Source organism: Meriones unguiculatus, chromosome 2 (genome assembly GCF_030254825.1).
Source record: "Meriones unguiculatus strain TT.TT164.6M chromosome 2, Bangor_MerUng_6.1, whole genome shotgun sequence".
Classification (NCBI taxonomy): domain Eukaryota; kingdom Metazoa; phylum Chordata; class Mammalia; order Rodentia; family Muridae; genus Meriones; species Meriones unguiculatus.
The window spans coordinates 184,807,521-184,830,536 of NC_083350.1; the positions used below are offsets into that span (position 1 = coordinate 184,807,521).

Below are 23,016 nucleotides of genomic sequence, written 5' to 3' on the forward strand. Positions count from 1 at the left end.
CTGATTCAGATCTCCACTCTGCTTTTTGAACACTTTGACGATGAAATAGTTTCTTAGCTTTCTAAGTCTTCTCTGTGTTGCTTCAGAAAACTGTCCTGTGTCCAGTGGACCTGATTCAGGTTGTGCTAGGGTTTGCTCACTGCTCTACATTTCTTAACAGTACCTCACTTCTACCAAACAAATGTCACCACACTGTTAAAACATTGTTTACTGCCTCCCTGCACCCTTCTTCTCAAGGTACACTGTGGTGAGTTCAACAGCTACAGCAACTTCAGGTTTCTTTGATGAACCAATTTTAGTATGCACATATGTGTGTAGGTGTTAGTGTGGCTGCATATGGAGGTGTGAGTGTGGGTACATGTGTAGCTGTGTGCATGCCGAGATCAAAGGTCAGGTGCAAGTGTCAATCCTTCCAGCCACCACCCTGTTAGGATTTTTGTTTTTGTTTATCAATGCTGTTTTCCAGAGGCCAGGAGCTGACCACGTTGACAAGAGTGACTGACTAGCAAGGCCCAGGGAGTCACCTTCCTCCATCTTCCCGTGCTAGGATTACAAATGCATGCAATCATGCCCAATCCTAGGTTTTGTGACTCAAACTCAGGTACTCATGCTTCCATGGCAAGCACCTCACCAACTAAACTCTCCCTGACCTGATTTATTATCTTTAACAGATATCCAATTAAGATAATATTCAAATAAACAACTCCCCAAACTGTCTCATTTTATGTATCATTTTTCACTAATGTCATTATCTCACTTAACGTATTGATCATTAATGTTGTCTCATTAATGTATCAATTGTTATAATTCTTTACTGTTTTATTTTGAAAAAAAAAACTTTAAAGATTCTTTTCTATTAATTACCTAACTGCATATTATTGGGTTTCAGTACAGGCTGTGGCATGATTATATATCTTTTAAGCACATTTAAATGCTTTCATTAAAATTAATAGTTTGATTCAACACTCATTAAAAGATAAGAACTCATCAGTCAGTAACCTTCAGTTAATGTTTAAAGCAAAACTCCGAATAATTACTAGTTATTGACATTTCAAATGCTCTATATTAAGACAACTTTATATATATATATATATATATATCTTTGAAATCTATTACTTTCCATCTTAATTGCTCAATCACAATAATTACAGTGTTATCACTTATTTTGTGATAAACAAGTTTGCATCAGAAACAGACAACTTTATCAGCGAGGAATGACTTAATTGTTTATAAAGTATTTGGTGACAAATTCTACTCATTGTTCATTCAAAATAACTCATTATTAGTCATTATTTGGAAAATGGATGTTCTCCATAAATTTTCAGTACCAATTAACACTCAAATTAAACCGTTTTCCCAAGGCAATAAAACAATTCACAATGAGACACAATGGCCAGTTACGTTTCATTAATGGTATTTTAATAGTGAGAACTATTTATCTTTATTTCATGAAATCACTAGGCAAACACTTCTGTGATTCACTTTTACCTGGTTCTCATATAAGCAATTGTTAACTCATTTGTTCTCTTCACATTGGGATAAAAAACATAATTAGTATGCAAGGAAATAAAAAGACCAACTCTTGTAGCATCTGGCAGCATTATAATTAAATTTCTGTCAAAGCTTAGAAACATGGCCCAAAATGATGCCAAATATAGTCTTTTGTGAGACTAGAAGTCTCCCATGAGAGATGCTGGGTTTAAAAATGCTAATTAGGAGTTCTTAGTTTATATTGTAGTGATCTTTCTCAAAAATGCCATGTTTTCTTATTAAGTAGTATTAAACATTTTATTGGTATTTGTCTTTTTCCACACCTACACCAATTGCGCATTTGTAGTAGAAGCTCTTCACTCAGGACTACTGACATTGGACTGTAAACCCCACGAGGCTGGCATCTTAATCCATTCCTATTGTAAGAGCAAGATACTTTATGCTATTTCTGAGCAATAGCAATGCAGTGTTCACAGATGATGGCCTGTTCCTCAAAGCACCTTCTTGATTCATCCTAGTCACAAGGTGGATGGAAAAACAAGTGGCACCTGGTTCCATTTAGACAGTGTAAATTCCGTTATCAGGGGCTACACTTTCGCTCTCTGAATTCCCAGAGGCCCCACTTCTGAAGACAATTGCACTGGAGTTTAGTTTGCATATATGAGTTTTCAGGAGAAAGGAAGAACAAGAAAATAGCAAGGAGCTACCCAGTGGGACAGTATGTCCAGAAAGTGCTTAACGTATTTCTATTAAATGCGAAGGAGAGAAGAAATGAAGTCTGGGATAGTTTTTCAGATCTTAAATCACATGTTTCAAGTTTCAAACATAATTTCCCTCCTATGCATTAATAATCATGTTACTAGAAAGAGAAAATAAAACTCACCATCCCTGTCTCAACTCTGGGCCCCAAAACAACAGAGACTGGGTCTCCCAGTTCCATTCAAGAGGAAACCCATGATGAGGGAAACAATCCGAACTCAGGGCATCCAGCTGATCCCCAGAAAAGATTCTAGGTTCCCCCCGGCTTGAGGTCTGCAGGGCCTAGCCACATGCCTGTATGTTTTGCTCACTGGCCAATGAATACCTTCTGGGTACCGGGAATGAAGCTCCCACATCAGGTCTTCTGATAGCTGGGAGCCACAGGAAGAGCCCGACACCTCTCCAAAGCTCAGCTCTAGGGAATCTGACCAAATCTTGGGCTCGCTGTTCTCCAAGAAAACAAATGTGTGTCCAGAAAATACAATGTCTGAGCGCAGTGTCTTGGCAGCTGCAGCTCATTAACTTCAGAGCACGAAAGCCAGTGGCTGGGCAGCTGTCACCAGGACTTCCCCTGTTGAGAGGAGAGCCCCTGGGCTCTCCTGTAGGTGAAAGGACACTGTCAACAGAATGACAGCCTACAGACTGAGGAAATATCTTCACCAATCCTACATCCGAAAAAAAATCCTACATCCTACATATCCAGAATATGTAAAGAACTCAAGAAATTAAACTCCAAAAACCAAATAATCCAATTTAAAAATGGTAAACATGGAGTTAGTCAATTGGCATGGAGCACGTCTCGCCCCTGGGGGCAATGGTCTCCTGAACCTACTCAGACCTCGGACACCACCACTGCTAGTTCTAGAACTGACGCAGGATGTTCCAACAAGGGGTTAAGGCTTCTCATAATATTTCCTATAAGCCCACACCTGTTTGTCTATATCCCCCATTTTTATTCATTATTAGCCAGATAGAGCCAAGTAATTGTGGTAATGATACTCGCTTTTTTTTAAACCCCAATGCTAGTAAAGTTAGGTATGCCCTGGTTACTCGCATGCCTCACAGGGTGCCTATGCCCATTGATGCCCCTCACGCTATGACTCTCTTCAGACAGAAAAGGGATCTTGGAACTACAGCCACCATTGTTACTACCATCTCATTGACGGCTGTTGGAGCTACCACCAGGGCATTAGCCATGAGTCATACTGGGCAGACTGCTCAGACCCTGAATAATCATTTAGCCAATGTAGCTCATGCCTTAGTTGTACATAAAGGAATTAATGCTCAACTAAAAGGAAGCTTGATGGTGTTCAATCAGAGGATTGACCTCTTGCAGGAGCAAATTGATACCCTATGGCAAATCGCTCAACCTGGCTGTCAATGAAAGTATGCTGGACTTTGTGTCACTAGCATACAACATGAGAATTTTTCCTGCGCTGCAAATCTGTCTAAACAATTGTCGAGCTATATTTTAGGTAATTGGACTGGAGAATTCGATACTACGATGGAGCAGCTGAGAGTGGCCATTGTCACAGTAAATTCTACCGGAGTGGATGCAGGACTAGCCACAGGATTATCACCATGGATTGCTGCAGCCATGAATCATCTGAAGGAATGGGCGGGCATGGGAGTGTTAGCAGGCCTTCTGGTGTTGGTCTCCTTGGTTTGCCTGTGGTATATATGCAAGATTAGAGTCTCACAACAGTGTGATGCAGCCATGATCATTCAGGCCTTTACAGCCATTGAAGCAAGACATTCTCCCCAAGCATGGTTGGATACCATAAAAAGCTAAAATGATACGCTCAGGATGCGAGGCTAAGCACTGCACTCAGGGTCAGCCGCTTTGGACCCAGAGAAGAGCATGTCTGATTGCATGCGGGTTGATGCCCCAGGTCCCGCCTCTGAGAAAAAGGTATCGGACGGGTCCGATGCTCTTTGGGTGGATGACACCTAAATGAACATCTGTACAAAGTCCCAATTTATTTCTAATATCAGAGATCAGACCTCCACTCTTGCCTGATGCGTCTAAAACAAAAAGGGGGAACTGTAGAGAGCTGCAGAATGCTATGCCTTAAAGATGGAGCTGGTTTCCGCCTTCCACCTTCCCGATGGTGAGTGCTCTCTGTCACGAACAACTCCACATTTGGCTAAGGCCGAGGATCTGGCTTGCTTCCATGTATGTGGACCTATCTGCATTGCCCCCGTGGCACGCCTGGGTTGGCTACCCAGAGGCTATTTAAGCTGTGGGCTGGCTTTCCCCGGGGTCCGAGGATTGTTCAATGTTCCTGAATAAACTGCATTAAAAAAAATAAATAAATAAAAATGGTATACAGAACTAAACAGAATTCTCAACAGAGGAATTTTGAATGGTAGAGAATCATTTAAAGAAATGTTCAAAATCCTTCATCATCATCAGGGAAATACAAATTAAAACAACTCTGTCTTATACCTGTCTGAATAGCTGAGATCAAATCCTCACGTGACAACAGAACCAAAATATCTGGGCACAAGAGTCTTTTCTGAGACCGATACTCCAACCAAGGACCATGCATGGAACTAACCTAGAACCTCTGCTCAGATATAGCCCATGGCAGCTCAGTCTCCAAGTGGGTTCCCTAGTAAGGGGAGCAGGGACTGTCTCTGACCTGAACTCAGTGGCTGGCTCTTTGACACTCCCCCTTTGAGGGGGTAGTAGACTTGCTAGGCCACAGAAGAGGACAATGCAGCCAGTTCTGATGAGACCTGATAGGCTAGGGTCAGATGGAAGAGGAGGAGGACCTTCCTTATCAGTGGACTTGGAGAGGGGCATGGGAGGAGATGAGGGAGGGAGGGTGGGATTAGGAAGGGAATGAGGGAGGGGACTACAGCTGTGATACCAAGTGAATAAACTGTAATTAATATAAAAAATAAAAATTTAGTTAAAAAAAAACTCAAGTGACAGCACATGCTGGTGAGGATGTGGAGAAAGGGGAAAACTCCTCCATTGCTGGTGGGAGAACAAACTTGTACAAAACCTTTGGAAATTAATCTTGTTTTGCTCAGACAATTGGGAATAGCACTACCTCAAGATCCAGCTATATAACTCCTGGGCATATACCCAAAAGAAGCTCCATCATTCAATAAGGACATTTGCTCAACTATGTTCATAGCAGCTTTATTCATAATAGCCAGAATCTGGAAAAACCTACATGTCCCTCAACCGAAAAATGGATGCAGAAATTGTGGTACATTTACACAAATGATTACTACTCAGCTATTAAAAACAAGAAAACAATGAAATTCACAAGCAAATGGATGGAACTAGAAAAGATCATCCTGTGTTTGGTAATCCAGAACCAGAAAGACAAGCATGATATACACTCATTTATAAGCAGACATTAGTCATATAATACATATGCTAGCCATACTACACTCCAGAGACCTAAAGAAGTTAAATAACAAGGAGGACTCTAGTTAAGATGCTTATTTCTCATTCAGAAGGGCAAATAGAATAGCCACCGGAAGTGGTTGAAGAGAGAGAACAGTATGGGAGTATACCATAAATGTCCTCTGAAAGACAACAACCAGCATGGGATTCAAGCAGATGTAAGACTCACAGCCAAACTTTGGGCAGAGCACAGGTAGTTGTAGGAAGGAGTGGGGAAATAGAAGGACCTGGAGTGGACAGGAGCTCCATAAGAAGACTAACAGAGCCAACAAATCTGCACCCATGGTGATTGAAGAGACAGATGCACCAACCAAGGACCATGCATGAAGAGGACCTAAACCCTTTGCTCAGATGTAGCAAATAGGCAGCTCAGTCTCCATGTGGGTACCCTAGTAAGGGGGGCAGGGGTTGTCTCTGACATGGACTCTGTTGCCTGCTCTTCCATCACTTCCCTCTGGTTGTGGATCATTGCCAGGCCACAAAGGGAGAGGATGCAGGCAGTCCTAATGAGATTTGATAGGCTGGTGTCAGATGGTAGGGAAGGAGGGCTCCTCCTTTCTGAAAAATATGGAAGAGGAATGGGGGAAAGAGAGAAGGATGCTGGGACTGGGAGGAGATGAAGGAGGGCACTACAATCAGAATGTAAAGTGAATAAACTACAAAAATAAAATAAAATAAAATGTGGTAGAGCAAAACATTACAAGTTCAATATCTTAGAGATTTGCAGTTTAGACACTTTTACAGGTGAAATTCAAGGTTTCTGTTCACAGGGCTGGTTCCTTCAACAGAGTTGTTGAGGACATAATTCCTTCCCCATCTTTCAGCTTCTGGTAGCCGCCCATATTTCTTAGGTTACGGCCCTCCCTCACGCCGTTCCAGTCCATGCTTCCTCCACTACAGTTATGATGAGTGTAGTACAAGCGCGTGCACACACAGACAGAGACAGAAACGGAGGATTTTGTTTTAAAAGAAAAGAGTAGAAAAACTACTTTATCGCTTCTGAGTTTATTCCTAAGATAGAAGACGAAATTTAGACGAGAAGTAATAAAAAATTTGAACAAGTATGTCTGTTCTTTAAATAAATAAAAATATTTTGGAAACCAATAAAAATATAAAGAATGGTACAATAAAATAGATTTTGAAGAACAGATTTTAAAATAGATTTTAAATCTATACATACAGGAAAGATAAAATCATTTTAAAATATTGAAGATGAGCAATTGGAAGGAATTAGAAATAAGCTCTTTAAGCTGATCCCAAACATGATTTTCCTTTTCTTGACAAGCACAGCTGTGCTGCCCAGAATGATTTGAAGTCTATTATTAAAACAACAAAAAGTCATGCAGCAGAAAGTCATAGAAAGCCTGACAGGACCGTGAATTGTAGCATAGCAATAATTCAATATAATTACAAAGCATGCCTAAAAAGAGAAAATGGATTGTATAAGCAGACTTTATTTCCATGAAGGGGTTCTTGTGTGTTTCTGATGAGAGAGCGCGCTCATGCATAGACTTTTACAATCAGCTATGATGCCCGATTTTCCACAGTGGGTAATGGTTCACTCTTCATTTAAGAAAAGCCACTGTCTTGGGTAAGCAGTAGGGAACAAATAGAAAAATCAGCAACGATTGAAAGTGTGACAGTAGGGCGTATGCTCCCTAGACGCTCTTCTCACGGCTTCAGGTGCCCTTATTTCATTTGCCCCAAGTAGCACAGAAACTGGTGAAAGTGGGAATCAGTCCTTCCAGCAAGTTCATAGCGGGGTGGTAATATGTATGTGTTAACCCGTGTGACGTTGCTGCTAATGTCAGCAAATCTCACTTACAGCATTGATAACGACACCTGATAACAGTGGAAGGTAGCCGAGTGCAAGCAAACCACACAGACGCTGGAAGTGGGAACAATAGAGCCAGAGTGAGACCACAGCGCAGGCACACAGGGCACAGGTTCACAGGGCAGGAAACAACCTGGCAAGGGTTGGTGCGGTTGTAGTGCTTCCTCTACCGCCCAGCAATGGTTTGCAAATAAGATGAGACAACTTTTAGTTTAGGCAGCAGCATCCGAAGTAAAAATAAATGAAGGAATAACCCGGGAGGCTCCTCCCCTCCCCCTCAGGGCTAAGGGATCTTGACAAGGTGTGCCATGCCAGTTTCATGCACTGGAGAGAAGAGTTGGCTCTCCTTTCAGAAGGCGCCCCACATCTGTCTACCACCTAACTAGGGGCTACTAATGTCCTATCCAGCCCCCAGCTCCAGGCCTTGCATTGAGATCTGAAGAAACGACTGCCTGTCTATCCTGAAAAATCATAAAATGTAGTGAAATGCTAGGCTTCCAAAATGTTAAGGGTTCTTTCGTTTCAGCAGACTCTCACAGAGAAGGTTCTAGTTGATTAATTAACATAACCGGAAGGGCAATGAAGCAGCTGCAGGATGTTAGCACTTTGAGATGTTGTATCCTTTTGCAAAAGTGGAACAAGCAAAAATCCACCATCACTGGGACTTTAGGATACTTGCAAAAAACACTGTCCCTCTGTATGTCAGTCTCTCCTGTTTGTTAGGTGTCACATAACAGGGACATGAAGGGTTCAAGTTCAAGTCTGTTGGTGATAGCTCCCATATTCAACACCACACAATCATGAATACTTAACCAGCAAGCTGATGGAGCTGATCTTTCTGCTTTCCCAACTTCTTGCTTTGGGGAGAGTTTTGTTTCTCTTAGCTGGCTTTTAATAAGCAGCCTCTGATGCTATCACTCCTGCCCATATATGAACATGCTCCTGAACAACTCCAAAGTCAGCTCCATCTTTCTGACCATTGTTTATAACAAGTAATGAAGGACTGGTCTGTCTAGCGCCATTGTTTTTCTTAGAAGACATTTTCTTGTGTGTGTGTGGTGTGTGTGCTCCTGTTAAGCAAGAGAAGTTAGCAAATCACCAAAATGAGTCTATAAAATAAGACACCCTCAAAAGACACCCTCTAAAATTCTGTAGGTACTTAAGAAGCCAACACTGACGAGCGAGCAGGACAAATCTGCTTGATAAACATGGTTCAGAGTAAATCATGCCACCTGAGTGATGGCATGCGAAAAAAAAATCAATGAAGAAAAAGATCATTTACCTAGCTTCTGCCCCCAGACTTTACAGACCTGCTTTTGGAATTAAGAAACATGAAGAGTCAGGATATTTCCAAGAAAAGGCAAATTCTGTAGAGTGGCTTTTTACAATTAGCTCTGAGGAAGAACTGTAAGGTACAGCATGGACTTCTGAGACCAAATAGACCAAACAGAACCCTCAAATTTTCACCTCCTTATTCATATCTTACTCTTGTGAAATGAAAGGCCCATGTAGATAAAACATATTTTAGATCAATGAGCAATACATTTTTCTCCTGTGTGACAAATGACAATATATTTCAGTGGAGTGTTTTCATGATCTATAATGTTATGTCTATGCCATTTAGGTGTGAGACTTGGATTCTATCTCAAAATCTTTTAAATAATTCTCTAAAAATATCTAAAACTATGTATGTATTAAATGTGATGAAATTTGTACTTCTATAGCAATAAATGTATCACAATTGTTACTCTGTGTCAGAAAGTAAATACAACACTCAGGTGTTGTTATTATACAAAAATATAATAGCTGTGCAACTAAAAATAAAGGAGTGGTTACTTTAAATCTCCCCTTCTGTGACCCGGGGTAGCCTGGAAGCTTATATGATATTCTGGTAGTTCTACTAGCATTACAATCAAACCCTCTAGCATCACTTAAAAATTAAATATCTCAAAAAATAAAATAATACAACAAAGGAAAATGTTTTTTTCTCCCACCTAAGTACTATTTCAGTATTTTATCAAAAAGAGAAGACACTACCTGATCATCTAAAATCATGAACACAGTAAACTTTGTTGAAGCACTTTTGTTGTTGTTGTTGTTGGGAGAGGGTTAGTATTTGAGATAACCTTGCGTGTTCTGGACTCACTTTGCAGAACACAGTGAGATCACTCAGCGAACACTCAGAGATCTGCCTGCTTCTGCCTCCACAGTGCCGGGATCACAGGCATGTGCTACTGTGCCTGGCTTGTTGAAGCACTTTTTAAGAAGTGAGTTGGTACCCTCTATAGGAGTCTCCTCTATAGGAGACTCCCACTGTGTTTCCTGTTTTTCACCATATCTGGTGTCTATCCGGATTGCCATTCTGAATGAGATTTAAGCATCCTCCCTAGGGTTCTCCTTAGTGTTTAACATCTTTAAGTCTGTAGATAGCGATCCTATATTACATGGTTAATATCCACTTATAAGTGAGTGTATACCAAGCCTGTCTTGCTGGGTCTGTGTTACCTCACTCAGGATGATCTTTTCTAGTTCCCACCATTTGCCTGACATTTTTGTGATTTCCATGTTTTTAATAGTTGAGCAGTATTCCATTGTGAAGATGTAGCATAATTTCTGTATCCATGCCTCTCTGTTGAGAGACACCTAGGTTATTTCCAGATTCTGGCTACCATGAGTAAAGCTGTTATGAACATAGTTGAGCAAATGTTCTTACTGAATGGTGGGGCATCTTTTGGGTATATGTCCAGGAGTGGTATAGCTGGATCTTGAGGTAGTGTTATTCCTAATTTTCTGAAAAAAGTGTCAGATTGATTTCCAAAGTCATTGTATAATTTCACACTCCCACCCAACAGGGTATCAAAGCAGATGCTGAGACTCAGGGCCAAACTTTATGAAGAGTGCAGGGAATCTTATGGAGGAAGATAGGGGTGGGATTAGAGCAATATGGAGGGAACAGGAAACCCACAAGGAAACCAGTAAAACTAGAAGATCTGAGCCCAGGGGGTCCTGCACAGTCTGATGCACCAATGGAGGACAATGCATGGAAGGGACCTAGACCCCCTGCTCAAATGTGGCCTATTGGCAGCTGCCTATTGGCAGCTCCCCTCTAAGTGAGGGGAGCAGGGGCTGCCTCCATCATGAACTCAGTTGATTGTTCTCTGATCACTCACTCCTAATGGTGCAGCCTTGCCATGCCACAGGAAAAGGAACCAAGCAGTCCTGATGAGACTTAACAAGCTATAGGCAGATGGCAATAGTGGAGAACTCCCTCTCTCAATGGACTAGGGGAGGGAGATGTGGGAAAGAGGGAGAGAGGGTGGGACTGGGGGGTGGAGGGAGAGGTCTTCAATTGGGATAATTGAATAAATTGTGAAGAAGAAAATAAAAATAAAAAAAGAATAGCCCCCCCCACAAAAGTGTATGGGGATATCAATTATATTACTCATTGTTCAAATAATCTAAAGGAAACAAATTTCTGTTTTCTTTAAGATCACAGGCACTGTTCCCTCTTCTTCTTTCTCTGTGCTTGCTACTTAACCAGGAATTTTAGGTCTATTTTATGAAAATAAATTCTCCCCTCTGGTTATTCCAATTCTCTCAAAATTAGCATAACAGAGAAAGAAGAATCTTAAAGCATCATCTGAAAATTTATACATCTAAAAAATAAAAAGAAAACATTTCCTAAGATTTTTAGTTACTTCATATAGGTTGGTGAATGGCTCAATGGGGACATTTTTAAAAGGCTTCTTGGGGGCTGCTGACATGGTTGACTCTGTAAAGTGTTTGCCATGAAAACGAAGACTTCAGCTCCTGAAAATATCCACATAGAAAGCCAGATATGGTGGTCCACATCTGTAATCCCAAAGCTGGAGAGGTGGAGACCGAAGCATCCCTGGGGATCCACTTTCAGCCAATCTAGCCGAAATCAATGAGTTTCAGGTTCAGTGATCGCTCATAAAGTAAGGGGAGAGTAACTGAGGAAGAGAGCAGATGTTGACTCCCGCCCACAGGCATGTGCATGTCCATACTCACATGCGCTCAGGGAGTAACAGGGAGCCAGAGGGACAGAGACAGAGACAGAGAGACACAGAGAGAGATTGCGAGAGAGAGACACAGAGAGAGACAAAGATGGAGACAGAGTTTAGAGAGAAAGTGTTTCCTATAAAAGCAGTTTTTCAGGGTGACTGCATATTTCCTAAGCCTGAAAGTTTCAAGGCTGAATTTGAATTGCAAAATGACATACTGTTGAAATCTCTTGTTTAACACAACTTGGGAACTTGTAATTTTCCATGCTAACATGCATGCATTTTTCTTCACAGTCACTTCTTTTTTTTTAAGTTTTGATGGTTTATATGTCCTCTGACTGAAACTTTGAGAATTATATATATGAAATTATCATCTTACCATTGTTGTCTCTTGAATGGATCCAAAACTATTAATAAAAATGTTGACTACTACATCAACAGGAATACCTATAAAGAAAAATTAAGGAAAAATTTAGCATCTGCAAAGATCTGTTCAGAATTATTCCATGGTATACATATTTAATTTTTGTATTTTTAAATGTATGTTTAGATGCAAAAATCTTTGTTAACATGTAATATTATTAATATGTTAATATAGCATTTCACAATTGCTATCAATTTTATTTTCTGAATAGAAATATTAATACAAATAAAACCCAATTTCAGTTATATTTAGTGGTATGCATTATTCAGAAATAGTTCTGTTTTAAGTTGCATAAACTCTGGAATATATGTTTTAACTGCCAACTGCATAATTTAATTGGTCTACTCACTAAAGTTTTCTGTAAAAGTCACTTTTAAAATCATGTAACTTTTTGCAGTTTTTCATCATTTCAAATCTTTAAATTAATTGCTATACCAGTATTCAACAGATTTTTACTTATAATTGCTTATAATTGCTATATTTCCATTTTATTTCATGAAAGCGCAAAGCTAATCAGACCTATAATAGAGCCATTATAAAGATTTCTGTCTGACCTGTTGGAAAATAATTTGAAAGTTCATGGAGTGAGAACCGAGGTATAATGTTGCAATTTTCTTTCTTTTCTACCTCATTGTGCCTATCAAAGGGAACATGTGACTGTAGCCTTTAGCCTCCTAAGCTGATGAGAAACAGGTGGGAATGGATGCGCGCTCAGCCTGTAGCCCAGACTGCGGCTGCTGTGGAGAACGCCTGTACAGGCTCCGGTAATGAACAGAATCTCTGTTTTACAACATAGCTGCAGAACTCTAGTTGACTAGAAGCAGCTGCAAGTCCTTTTTTTTTTTTTTTTTTTTCACAAAGGGGAAAAAGTATCAAGCCTTAGAATGCTAATCGTATGTACATATGTACATTAATGTCTGTCCTTTCCCAACAAGGACGATTACAATCTTCCAGGGGGCGTGCTTCATGTAAAGTCTCTGAATTTAACAAGAAGATTATAAAAAAAACCCACAAAACTCTGCAACAATAATGCCATCTGGTCATGAAGCCTTTTATTTTAACCATGGTTTTATTTTTCCTTAAAATTTGTGACAAGTGGTAATATTTTGCTGAAATGCTAACTTTTGTTCTGAAACTTTTTGTTCATAAAGTGAACATGGTTTTTAAAATAAGTCGGCTGTCTTTTTTCAGCAAAATAACAGACGGAGGGTATTTTCTATGAATATAAAAAAACTAATGAAAGATAATTTATATACATTCAGAACTGTTCGTTTTTCCTGAGTAAATGGTGCTGTACGAATTATTAACTGTTATGTCTATTACTGAACACCACATCAATGTCAGGAGGCTAAACTTTAAATCACCAAGATTAGGGATACAGAGCACTGAGAAAATCGCCCTCAAAGGTCAGCCTATTAATTCATAGCATATACCTTTTCACTTTTTTTTTTCATCTGGTTACTATCTAAAACTATGAGAATTAACATTTTTCCTAATAACAAAAATGTATTTTAAACATTGCAGGATAGTTAAGTGCTAACTTGAAATCCTCTTCTTTGGTACATTAGGAAAACAGTATTATATAGGCAGAATTAAATTTTAGACCATGAAGGCTGAAGGGGGTTCGTGCGGAGCAGCGCAACAACAAACCTTTGAAATTTGGTCTGATCCTGGGGTCATAACTGACCAGCAGCCTGTTCAGGATATTACTGGTGGAGTTGGGGGGCACACGCGCCAGGTCCTCTGGTGACTGCTGACTAAACAAGAGAAGAGAGAGAAGCCAGGAAGTATTAAAAACCAGCAAACAACAGAAAGCAGTCATTTTCCTCAGGAGAACTGGCTTGGCTCTCTTAAGACAAATAGACAACTCCACCAAGACATTTCCAAGTTGAAGTAAAAAAGAGTCACAAACACTGGCAGAGCCCAAGTCATCTGAGCAAAAATAAAAGCAAACAAGAGTGTTTTCGCATTTAATTTTACTGACTGTGTGAAGCCGTATTGTAAAAACACTATCCAGGTTACCTCCCATTCAGTGAAACCAAGGAGATTTCTAACCTCCAATCAAATGTGCACAAGTCAGTGAGAGAGCAAACTACAGTTTGGGTTCATTTTTGTTTGTTTGTTTTAACAATGCATATCATTAGCTTGGACACAAGCAAAGGAGAATGTAAATGCTGTAAGCTAATGGGGCCAGAGAGACAGTTAAGGATCCATAGGACAATCAGGCTTTTCAGAAAATGTTATTCCTAGGCAACAATGACATTTTTTTTTCTTCAAAACTAAATCATGTCTGCCCAGCGTAGAAATCGGTTAAATGTAGACTTGCTACTGACCAATCAATAAAGCAAACAAATCACCAACAAAAACCTGCTGCATATTTCCTGTACATGTTTGTTATACGCTCTTTATTTGGAAGAGAGGAGACTGCCATGTTTTTCCAGTACTCTGTTAGCTAATTATTAACTAGATGCCATTCTGCTCTTACAAATGATGGCGAGTCATGGCTAGATTGACAGTTTAACAGAACATTTCAACTTCCTTGGTTGCCGAGGGGAAATACTATGTGGTTTCTGTTTGTTTTGCTATACCACCCATGAATTTTTATCATACAGTCATTTTAACCCAGTAACAAAATTGAAACACACAAACAGGGAAAAACAAAACCAACAACTCTATAATGATCTAATGATCACAAGAAAGATTAAACAGATACATGTGGTGTTGTGTAACGTGCTGATTTTCTGATAATGACATTAATTGATGTGAAACAAACTCTGATGCAGCTGGTTAAACTTTTTTTCACAACTAAAATACCTACTAGCCATCTCTGCTGTGAGGCAAGGAGGCCACAAGAGGAGAAACGTTAAGACAGCACAAGTTTGGAAAGAGCTAAAATTGCTATAAATTGCTACAGACAATTCTTTCAGATAGAAATCATTTTGAGTGAAATACATTAAACAACAGATGAAAACCAATTAGTGAAATTTCCCGAAGTGTAAGAGATTGCATAGATTTTTTAAATTGCTTCTCATGGCCTTATCAACTCCAATATCACACCTCCAAGGGATCTGAGCACTGGTAATGAGATTTTCTATTTCACTGCAGGTAAAATTGTAACCTCCTTAGGGCCAATTGTCATCTCTTATCACAAGATCAGATACTCTAAAGAAAATAAGGGTATGAGGAGAAATTGGATATTAGGATGCAAATTAGTGTTCAATCCTATCTATTGATTTTCTCATTCAAGGAAGGAAAATGGAATTAATTATGAAATATACTTTATTGAATCAATTAAGGACTGCTATTATTGTGTCTCTTGATATAATATCTTTACAATTACATTCCTTCAGAGCAAAGAAAAGAGAGCATAAGGAAAATTAACTTTAATTGTATAGTTTGGAACTTTCAGGACATTTTGCTTCTTCTTTGCCATAAACTATGCCAATCAAATCCTAATTCCAGCCTTGCACTATCAAACTGTACCCTTCCTCTGTCCACTGCTACAGAATCTGCCCCATGCATTCAACATTATAACTCCTCTTTCTAATTGTACCAATCTAAACCTAAATTGTCTCTAAAATTACCTTAACCTCCATCTCTTTTTAAAAGTATGCCTCAGCCATGCAACCATGGAAATACAAACTAATAAATGCACCTTTTGATGACACTTTTGTAGCTTCCATCCGTATCTATTTATAGAGTACTAGTTAGATACAGTACAGAAACCATGATTACTAAGGGAATCATGGCTTTTAACCTGGAGTTTCCTGTACTGCCACTAAATGCACATAGGATTTATTACTTTCTACTTGCCCCGGCTCAGATTAATATTCCACAATGGAATGGGCAGTGCAACAATAACCCACGTATCTATGTCAGTCTTTCAGCTGCAAAACATATTATGATCTGTTTAACAGAAAGGCTATTTATCTAAGCTCTAGGCAATGTTTCAGTTCAGAGAAAGAAAAAAAAGATTGGTGATAACTGGTCAAATTTGGTGGTTTGTCAGCAGCTCCACCAAAAATAATAATGATAATAATAATGAAAACAGTAGTATGATCTATAAATAAATACTTAAAATGTAACATTTCTGGTACCATCTATTAGTTGACTTCTCATCCCATGGGAAACCTGGCACGATATAAGTGAAATATTTTCTACCTTCTCGTTCCCATTGTCAAAGCCAAATGTTAACATTTGACTTTAATATTGTAAATGCTTAGACTTTAAATTACAGAATCAAGGAGAGCTTTTCTCCATGAAACACAATAAAGTTTCCAAGGAATCCAGCAGAGGAAGTTAGTTTTATGGAGTATAAATAAATAAATAGCCCAACCAGGAATGGTGGCACTTAGGAAGCTGAGGAACAATGATCACCTTGAGTTTGAAGCCAGCCTGAGTATCAATGCCCTAAGTTAGATTAGGCTACAGATCCTTTTCTCAAAAACAAAACAAAACAAAAAACCAAACCAACAACAATGCACTAACCAACCAACCAACCAACCAACCAACCAACCAACCAATCAACTAACCAAAATCAATGAGAACTGGTCAGCTAACCCTGTTACTTTCTTTGAAAGAGACACAGAAACAGACGCAAGAAAAACAACTTGTCAATATCAGGTTACTCTGCATGATCTTGCTGTGTAAGGAGCAGGAAGGAGGAGGCCCACCTTCATGCCAACTGAAACCAGTCAATGAAGTTGGAAATTACTTCTCAAAGCCGATTTCTCAAGGTAAAACATGCCTCAGAGCTACGGCTTGGCAATGTGGACTTAGCCTGCACAGCGAACATCACTCTGATGTTTTCACTGGTCCAAAGCAACACCCTGAAATAGCTTCTGTGAACACCGTCCACACTTCAGGGTACATATGCTACACCCAGGGATTTATTGCTCTTGCCAATCATTTTCGTAAATCAGCACTAAAACGAAGAACTAGCTTCTTCTGAATTTTATTATTATCACATTATTTATTACTTATTTATTTTTATTACATTATTTATTTATTTATTATCACATTTATTATTATCACATGGTAGTTATGCCCAAATGCTTCCATTTTCCCCTTAGAGTTAAAAGAAAGTGCTGCTTTAAAAAACAAAAGCAATATCCATTACAAAAAAAATAACTTGAAAATCAACTACACACACACACACACACACACACACACACACCAAAGAATATACCAAATCTTTTCAGTCCTCTTCTCCTCTTTTATTTGTGTCAATACAATTTGACCTGAATGCTTAATAAGGAGTTCATCTTCTTATGTTAGAAATTCAGAAACCTTTTAAAATGTAAAGAAGTCACATGCAGCTTGTATTTATAGGTATGACTCCATGTTTTTATACTGACATAAATATAGTAACAATTTTTGTAACATTCCAATATTAAGATTCCGTAAGAATACTGTCTACTAATTTAGAGGGATCAGATGGCTGCAGCTACTTTCTCCAACAAACAATATGCAATGTGTATGTAACATATTTGATTATTTATATAGTAACACACACATATACAGATAATTTGCAAAGTGTGTTATTAGTGATTTCAAGTGGAACAAAATTAGCAATGGCTTCAGTAGTAGAGTGTTCAATGTTTTATCCATGTAAATAGTTTATTTCAGTTTTTTCAACAATTCCAATAAATTACAAAACAAGATTCATTTATTAGAAATATGATATTAAGAAAATAACTTACTCAAACAAAGTGATCAAATGATCTAGAAATTCTGCCTTATATAACAAGCCTTTTAAAATCTTTCCTGTATTGTTCACTTGTCTAAATGTGAACCAATGTTTCATTACTAACATGGAAAGTTATGTAAAGAATGTGTCAGGCTATATGGCTGTATGAGGTAATGCTTTACAGTGCTCAAAGAAAAATACAGAAATCTCTTTCTAAACATAGGCTTGACTTGCCATCAGTGTAGGATAATCTGATCATTTCATGACAGTTCTAAAGCTGATCAATGAAAGACAGGTATGCGTGAGCACATTGCCTCAGTTTTTCTCAAATTGCGAGTCTATGTCCAAAGGAATGCCTAACTTTTCCATAGTGTGAAAACACAGGTTACAGGGTTTCTCAGCCTGAAAGCACCATCAGTGAGAAATCTAGAGCAGATGCAGCTCTACACATGACCTCACTCGAGCTCAAACGTGAGGGGGAAAGAGCACAGATAGGCAGAGGCTGTGGTGTTTCTACCCTTTGTGGGGCGAGGCCAAGTGTTCAAATGTCTGAGCCTATGGGGGCGTTTTTCATTAAAATTTCCACATGTTAAAAAAAAAAGAAGAAAAGAAAAGAAAAAGAAAAAAAAAAGTTCCACATATCTCCCATCCCTCTACCACCCATCCCTGCTCTCCCCACACTTGATCCCATGGAAACAGATGCAGAGACCCACAGCCAAACAAATAGGCTGAGCTCGAGAAATCTTGTGAAAGAATGGGAGAAAGGATTGAGGCATCCGGAGAGGAAAAGGACATCAGCAGAAGACCTACAGAGGAAACTAATCTAGGCCCATGTTGGCTCACAGAAACCAAACCACCAGCCAACATGAGTAGGGCTGGACCTAGGTGCCCTCCATACATGTAGCAGATGTGTAGCTTGGTCTTCATGTGGATCCCCTAACAAAAGAGCAGGAGCTCTTTGACTCTGCTGCCTGCCTTTGGATCCCTTTCCCCTAGCTGGGCTATCTTCTCTGGCCTGGGTGGGAGAGGAAGTGGTTAGCCCTGCTTTGATTGATGTGCCAGAGTGGGTTGGCACTCTTCTCTGAAGAGGAGGGGAAGTTGGTGGAGGCGGGTGTCACACAGTGAGTGTGAAGTGCCTCTACTTCTGTGGGCTTCTGCTACATCAGAACACTGAGAGGTGCTACCACATCCCTAACGACAATGATGGGAGCAGGAGAAGAAAAGGGAAGGGTATGGACCAGTCCGTAACTTGATTAAATAAATTAATTAATGAAGAAAAACGTATCATGTATCTACATTGTGTTTAAGCAACTATAGAAATGACCTCAAACTCAAAATTAAAGAGCAAACCTTTAGGTATTTAATAGGTATTTAAGAGAGTATTTAGTGTTTACATAGAACTAGGAAGCTAGGAAACTCAGGGGTTAAGAAATTTACAAGAGCCAGAGATGAAAAGCACCCACAGCTGGTATTTGTTAATAGAAAAGGCTTGGCTCTTACAGAGAGATGTCTCAATCAGTTACAGAACAGCTGGGAAAATTTCATCCAGTTGTTGAAAGGCTTACTGACAATATTTCTGTGTACCTAGAAACCACTGAAAACCAAGTCTCCCAACTTCACAGTGATGACCTTTCTACAGGGACTGTCAGGTCAGAAAGATAATAATCAGTCAGTAAATCTCTTGACATCATGTTCATCTGCTTTAGTCAGAGAAAGGACAGGCCATTGATAATCATTTGTGCTCAGTGGCTTCGACGGAGCACTCTTGATAAACTGCAAAATTTATTTCAGGCATGTTTAGACCAAGCCAGCAATCAACATCTTAAACTTTCAATATCACATTGATATTCTGAGCCACATGAAGAAAATGACTGGCTTTGGCTATAAAACTGCAAATTTTCTTGAAGTACCAGGGCCGAAGGTGTTCATAATCTCCAAGTACTTTCAGCCAAAACATTTTAAAAATGCATTAAAAGTCAAAGATTTTAAAAGAAGATCAGAGACCTACCAGATAGTTGTTGAACAGCATGCCAACGTGGAAAGGACCCCACACAGTGATGCTGTGATCAGTCAGGTTCATTTCAGAAGCAGTGTCACTGTTGAGTTGTCAGTATCATATTCCATCACATAATTCAAAAATGAGGACTAGGGAGTCACCGTGTATTGACCCCAGTGATTAATACATTTATGAAATGCCTTCAAACGACAGTGAGTGTGAAGTGCCTCTACTTCTGTGGGCTTCTGCTACATCAGAACACTGAGAGGTGCTACCACGTCCCTAACGACAATCAGTCCACAGAACCTTTAGCAACTTCACACTCTGGAAAACACAGCTATAAAATGACACACACCCACATGGAATCCAAGAAAAAGAAACAAATGCAGACAGTTTGCTGAGCATAAGAATGAAGCATAAGAACTGGGGATAGGTCAGTGAGAAGGCTCACAGCACAGAGGCACTTGCCTCTCAAGCCTGGTGAAGTGAGTTCAATTCCTGGAATCCATACAAAAGTGGAAGAAGAGAACCAATTCAACAAAATTGTCCTCTACCTTTCACACATGATGTGGCATGAACCCCACACACTCTATGAGCACACACAATATTGAAAAATAAAACTTTAAATGAAAATCAACAGAGATTCACTGGGGAATCCACACTTCCTAAAGCAAATGATACTAATCTATCCTCCACACAATCTATTTATTGCCTAGGGATGGTGACCAAGAAATATTTGGCAAATATTCAGGATGAAAATATTATCTAAAGACAAAAGGGAGTTGTTTCAAGGGCAAGAAAGGATGAGCTGACATGGCAGCTTTCAGACATTAACCTTTATTTCTTAAGAACAAATCCAAGAGACCCCTTTGAATCCAGGAAATAATTTAGCTCCTAGCAGGCAGCTACACTCCGTGTCTCGCTGTGAACATCACACATAAATGCCAGTAGCTATTGTTAGCCAGCTAGCCAGAGTGATTATTCATACCATTTGATCATCAACTAAGACTTGAAGGGACCCTGCTGATGAGAAAACAGTTTCTATCTAATTATTTATGAACTACTTAAAGAGACCTCAAAAGAATGCTTGCCTTAGCAGAAAAGGACGTGTCATGTGTGTGTGTGTGTGTGTGTGTGTGTGTGTGTGTGTGTGTGTGTGCTGATGCCCAGGCATGCATAGATGTGTGGAGATCACAGGTTGATGTTGGATATCTACCTGTATAACTTTCCAACTATACAAACATACACACAGATAGGAGAGGAAGGGAAAGAAGGAAGGGGGAGCAGAGAGAGAGGAAAGACTGATTGATAACAATGGATTAGGGTGCATGGTGGTGAAGCTTCAGGATGCTCCTGTCTTCGCCTCCAAGCTTTGGTGTTACAGGTTTATGTTACCACACATATTTTTAATATGGTGTTAGAGATTTGAACTCAGATGGCCATTCTTGCAGATTTCTACAGGATAAGCAATCGTGTTCAGGAAAAACGACCTAAAATGTGAAAGAATCATCACTGTTCTCAGATTGGCAGTTTTTTCAGCTCTCTGTGATTAACCGCTAATAAGAAATAACATAGAAATGCATTGTACACTGTTTCAGATGTGGAAAATGGTAAATAATTACAGGCAGCACATCTTCACATAAAGCAGGAAGCTACCTACAACAAGCAGCACTGCCAGAAATTATATATTTCAATTATTTACATAGCTATCACTTATATCTTTCCAATAAAGAGAGAACCATGCTTTTGTTTTTCTTTTAAGCATGAAATAGCTTGGGTTTTACTTCATTGGTTTTGTTTTGTTGTTATTGTTGCTTGTTTTTGTTTTGTTTTGAGATGAGGATCTCAATGTGTTGTCCAGGTTAATCGTGGGGTCTATTAAAACTAACAAGCTAAAATTCCTTGAACAAATGTTGTTGAAATAAACATGTATCAACTACCTGATAGAGAAAAGGAAATACATAAACCAAAAGTTAGCAGGAAATGAAATAAAAAATAGGAAAATAAGAAGACAGTGCTTTGAAAATATTTTTAAATGGATATATCTTTAGAATAAAAAAGAAATAAAAGACCAAAATTAAATAAAATGAGACATGAAAGAAGTGACATCACAACTGATATCAAGCCAGGGAGGAAGCTGATGCCCACAGGTGGATTAACTCAGAACAAGTGGTAAAATTCTAGACACAGCCAACATTCTAAGACTTTTTTGTGAAGAAATAAAGATCTGAACTGATCTTTAGCTAGTAAAGTGAATAAATTTTAAAAGGCCCAAGAATATATGACTTCACTGGCAAATTCTGCTGAGCAGCTAAAAGCACAGTCAAGCCAGTGCTTGTCAAAATCTGCCCAAACACGGAGAGCGGGAGCACTTCCAAGGGCTGCATGAGGACAGCATGACCCCGGGGTTAAAGCCAGACAACACAGCATAAGAAGCTACAAGCCAAGGTCCTTCATAAGCACCCTTAACAAAGACTGGAAAAACAAATTCAACAGCACCTTCAATACTCACCAAGTGGGGCTTACGTTTGGGTGCAAGCACAGCTCAGCCATTGAAAATCACCTCACTCATTATCAACAGAAATATAAATAAAACACTCAGGATCATACCAAAAGGCACATAAAAGTCACCTGATATAATTATAAACATTCCTTCTGGATTAAAAGGAATTTCAAGAAACTGGAGATAGAAGAGAAATCATCTTTATGTATTAGAGGCCATAGATCATTGGTTGTCAACCTTCAAAATGCTGTGACCCTTTAATACAGGTCCTCATGTTGTGGTGACCCCAACCATAAAGTTATATTCATTGCCACTTAATAACTTTAATTTTACTATTTTTATAAATCGTAATGTAAATATCTGATGTGCAGGATATGTGACCCCTGTGAAAGCGGTCACCACCCACAGGTTAAGGATGACTACCATACATGGCAAGTTCACATCTTACATTCCATTCCATAGTGAAGAACTGGATGCTGTTATACTAAGATCAAGAACAAAGTAAGATGCCCTCTTTTACTGCATCTACTCAATATATATCAGAGCTCTTCACTGTCATTTCATAACAATGAGTCCAATGTCTCTGCAGTGAATACCATCCAGCTATCGCATCCCTTAGCATCTGTACACTGCCACACACTTGTGCAAACATCCAATTAGAACTAACAAAGTAATGGTGTAGGAAACAGTAGTAACTGAAAAAGCTCATATATATATATATATATATATATATATATATACTGTGAAATGGAAATGTGGATAATTATCCTATTTACGACAGCATCCAAATGAATTAGATATTTTAGAATAACATTAGCTCTGATTAAGGTAATGAAGCATCTGTACATTAACAACTATAAAAAATTAG

At 39.1% G+C, this 23,016-nt stretch overlaps 1 protein-coding gene across 4 annotated transcripts in view; it reads right to left on the minus strand.

Annotated features, from left to right (window-relative positions):
* Window positions 1–23,016, minus strand: part of Glrb (glycine receptor beta) — a 69,868-nt gene that overhangs the window by 24,367 nt on the left and 22,485 nt on the right. For 3 of the 4 annotated variants that reach the window (XM_060378481.1, XM_021660329.2, XM_060378480.1), the window contains exons 3-4: window positions 13,611–13,717; window positions 11,916–11,983 (exon numbers count right to left, since the gene is read on the minus strand). The exons of the other annotated variant lie outside the window; for it this stretch is intronic. In XM_060378481.1, coding sequence (XP_060234464.1) covers window positions 11,916–11,983; window positions 13,611–13,717 — 175 coding nt within the window. The remainder of the gene's footprint in view (window positions 1–11,915; window positions 11,984–13,610; window positions 13,718–23,016) is intronic. 4 annotated transcript variants of the gene reach the window in all.